This window comes from Montipora foliosa, chromosome 10 (genome assembly GCF_036669935.1).
Source record: "Montipora foliosa isolate CH-2021 chromosome 10, ASM3666993v2, whole genome shotgun sequence".
Lineage (NCBI taxonomy): Eukaryota > Metazoa > Cnidaria > Anthozoa > Scleractinia > Acroporidae > Montipora > Montipora foliosa.
Genome location: NC_090878.1, coordinates 18,130,649 through 18,134,804, shown reverse-complemented (window position 1 = coordinate 18,134,804; position 4,156 = coordinate 18,130,649). Strand labels below are relative to the sequence as shown.

At 40.1% G+C, this 4,156-nt stretch overlaps 1 protein-coding gene across 1 annotated transcript in view; it reads left to right on the top strand.

Annotated features, from left to right (window-relative positions):
* Positions 1-4,156, top strand: part of LOC137973030 (nucleoporin NDC1-like) — a 25,051-nt gene extending 20,895 nt beyond the window's left edge. The window contains exons 21-23 of the mRNA XM_068819744.1: positions 298-409; positions 2,313-2,364; positions 3,469-4,156. Of these exons, the coding sequence (XP_068675845.1) occupies positions 298-409; positions 2,313-2,364; positions 3,469-3,532 (228 nt within the window). The 3' untranslated portion in view covers positions 3,533-4,156. The remainder of the gene's footprint in view (positions 1-297; positions 410-2,312; positions 2,365-3,468) is intronic.

Genomic DNA, 4,156 nt, shown 5'->3' with positions numbered 1-4,156 from the left:
GTTTTCTGACCGTTTTTGAGAAGTAAAACGAATTGAAAGGTTGGAAGTTCAGCTCTATTTGTATACACATTTTTCTTTATTTTTGGAATAAACCATTGTGGCTCGCGTGAACGAAGACATGGTTAACGAGAGTAACGCGCTATCGCAAAGAACTAACCGACTTTTTCCCTGAGAAAGTCGCGTTAAACGCTTGCCTTTAATTCCCTTATTTGTCGTTATATATTTCTAAATTTATGAGCTTTTTTCGTTGCGCAGTCATTGCAGAACGAGATTTACCTGTTTGGTTTGTTTACGCAGGCCTTAGACAAACATTCCAAGCTGACGCTAGCTTTGACGTCAAAGCCCGCCATTCAGGCCAGGCCTCCTCGGCCACAAGGGAAAGATGGTCTGCGTTATCAACTGAGAGCAAGTGAGTCTTGGTGCACAACAGCAATACATACATACATACATACATACATACACGTTTATTGCGCTCCCTGAAAAGGGCTTTTCAGCAGCAATATGCCTGACAAGTGGAAAGGGTCTTGAATATTATAAACTCTGGGCACACCCAGAAATATTTCTGTTGGATTACGAGTTTGTGCTTTGGGCTGCAGTAGTTTTAAAGTGCCCATAACCCCAAAATATTTATTTCGCTAAAATGAATCTTTGCACCTGTTCGAAACGCATGGCGGCTATTTTTTCCTTTTTCTAACAAATCCTGACATTTTAGAGGCTTCGAAAGTTGCGAAAATCCAAGCATCTTTTGTTCACGACCGAGTTAGAAGGGGAGTGGGTCTATTCCTGTTTTGACGTCACAAACTGATTTACATTGCATAAACTCTTTGTAAAAATGCATGCAAAGTAGATGGTGACGTCAAATCTGGGATAGACCCAGTCCCCTTCTGACTCGGTCGTGAACAAAAGATGCTTGGGTTTTCGCAACTTTCGAAGCCTATAAAATGGCAGGATTTGTTAGAAAAAGGAAAAAAATGGCTGCAATGCGTCTCGAACAGGTGCAAAGATTCATTTTAGCGAACAAAATATTTTGGGGTTATGGGCACTTTAAGTGTCGAAAAATATAGCCATTTTAACCTTTTCCAGGCTTCTTTTCCAGAACTACTCTCAGCCATTCTTAACTATGTGAGAATACGTTCAGGTGGTTTCACTTAAATGAAGTATCTCGCCGAAATTCTACTGATATTTCCGAGTTTCAGTTTATTCAGATTCTTTCCAAGGCAAATCACCTACCTCCTTTTTGTTTCCAAACTTCGGCATCAGCAGACGACGTCATGTCAAAGCGCTTATCAATAAGAGCCGTGTGACAGCGGAATACATTTTTGTTACATTGGTTGAGATCGCATTAGGGAGTTAAAGTCAAGTTCTATTGTTCAGTGTTTCCCTAGGGACTCAAAACACCTGAGAGTTGACACAAGAGTTGTGTCAACACTAGTGTTACACTGTGTTTCTCTCGATTGTGGCGGCAACCATTCTCGATCTCGGATTTGTGTTTCTAGCTTTCTGATTGGTTCACTCGATCTTGGTTATTAGCTCATATACCGTATGACCTAATATGGAAACTGTTTGCCGCAAGTGTTGCCAAAACAAAATTTGGCTTTAGTTTCCAAGTGTCCAAGCGTTCAGCATTTAATGAAATTTTAATAAAATAATTATTCCATTCGCGCTTGTTGGATATGAGACTGGTTAAAGATTGCTATTTACCATCTCACATCCAACGCGCGCTCATGGAATAATTGTTAATTATTACATTTATTCGACTGCCTATCCTGCAAGTTGCAGCCTCGAATCGACGCGCCTATATTTTAGCCGCTGTTTTCGATTGAGTGCACCAATCACAAGCCAAATACAAATAACACAGGTAATCGGGTAAACCAATCAGAACTTGGAACTGGTATCATGCAGCCGGTGCCGAGCGTGGAAAAATAGAAGCGTTGTTCTGATTGGCTAAGGGTTCGAATAGGAGCCAATCATGACAATTGAGGTAAGATCAATACAGCCGAGAATAGCCCTTTTCACGGTTAGTTTTTCTCATTTGCATTACAATGTAATCTAGCATGTATGTGAGGCAATTTCGGGCTATTTTGCAGTTTTAACCAGAAATTGCCCCACATCCACGTTAGATTACATTGTAATGCAAATGAGAAAAACTAACCGTGAAAAGGGCTATTAAAGCGCTTTTTGCACTAGCTTCTCTCTATCTTCTTTTCAAATCCCTGAAACCTGACAATCTCAGATTTGATGCTTACATACCCCTCGCTTTTGCTAACGAAAATTAGCGCTTACACTTACCCAAATAATCCTTTAATTTACAGCATTGGTGGCTTCCATCTACAGAATAACTAACATTTTTCACGAACATTTACGGTGAGTTTATTGCCTTAATCTTCATTAATTTTGTCTCATAATTGTTTCATGATTCTGGTCACGATTATCATAGATCATCTGAAAAAATGATTTTTAGCCATAAAAGAAATCGGTCTTCTCCTTAAAATCAGTGATATTATATAAACACCAATGAAATACAAGGTGAACTTTCGCGCGAAAACGTGATATCTTCACACGTGAAGATAACTTGTTTTATTGTATGACTAGCTCCGTGAGCGGGCAAGATGAACCAAATCCCGCGCTGTGATTGGCTACCCGAGCGGGCAAGATGGAGCCTTACTGGTTGCTCGGGATTTCTCGCTTGATCCTGCGAGATTAAAGATCATTTTTTAGTGTTTTATCCCATATAATAAATCCTTTATTTACCAAGCTTGTTTGGTCAAGATGGCTGGATATTGGCCTCGTTAAAAAAACAAACGAAAACGGAGATTTTTCTCTGTATATGAAAAACATATGGGTCCACACATAGCGTTTCGAATCGTATTTGCCCATCCACACGAATACACGAAAACCCTAACCTTTACCTAAAGAGTATGCGCGCGCATGCGCTCTCTGTGTCATCACGAGCCTCTGATGTCATCGTATTCGAAAACCTCCGTTTTGACCCGTCCACGCAAATACGGTAAACTTCTTCTTTTCTTGATCTTCTTACAATAACAAAAGGCAATGCCATTGACGTCTCTATGCCTCTACATTACAAAAGATCTTATTGTTCCGAAGGGTTTTTAAGAGAAATTGAGTTACGAACTTTATGCAGCGTCATGCACGGTTGTCATATAAGTTTGCTGAGTTGTGTATGGTAAAGCTATTCAAGCTGACAGGGAATCCTGGGTCGTTCCATTCCCTTTTTGGAGCAAATGGCCGGTGAAGCGGTTCATTTAGGACGTTTGCCCCTGCAAAGGACTGGGGCGACCCAGGATTCATCATGAGCTTTCTATTGGCAAAATGATATCTTTGGGACTAATAAGGATCGATCTTGGTTGTGGTGAGAGCTGGATTGGATCTTTACATTCAAAAAAACCAGTGGACTACACCGTATTCTTGTTTCCCTTTGTGTAATCACGACTTTTCCCTTCTTAACAGGAGTATTTCAATGGCTGTTGAACACCAGAAGATACTCCAGTCTTTCTTGGAATTCAAAGAATGACTCTTGACAAAAAACAGTGCCATCGTTTAGAGAGACCGACATTTGCCTGAAGCCATAGACTTAACAAATAAGCTAGTTGTCACTGTGCGTAATATCGTGTTCCAGAAGTGATCTCTTCTCAAGTTAGACTTGTTTGTTACGAAGAACTTGCTTGTATTAAATGCAGCTGTGTTAACAGTGAATAATAGCCAGTGAGGCTGATGTTGTTGGCGCGTTAATAGCAATAGGCGATTTCAACGATACCTTCGTCATAGATAGAGACAGCAAGGAGGTAAGGCACAAAAAGAGACGTTCGTGAAGACGTGTACTGCAAAATGTGAAAAGCGAAAAGAAAACAAATTACGGTAGACGACGTACAGGAAATTCCTTCTGGGTAGTTTATTTTCCAGACTTAGGGCATGTCAGGTTTAATTTGTTGAACGCGAAATGAAAGTTGAGGCACAAGAACAGACGTTTGTCAGTGAAAAGTCTTTCAATAAAACTTTAGAAAACAGAGGCAAAATGCACACATGTACATTATGTATTGCATGTCAGACATTTATTCGTATCTTCCCTTTGTTACTTTGCGAGCAGAGCTTTCTTTCTGCCAATCATTTTTTTACCAGGTAATAAAATCATTCGCTT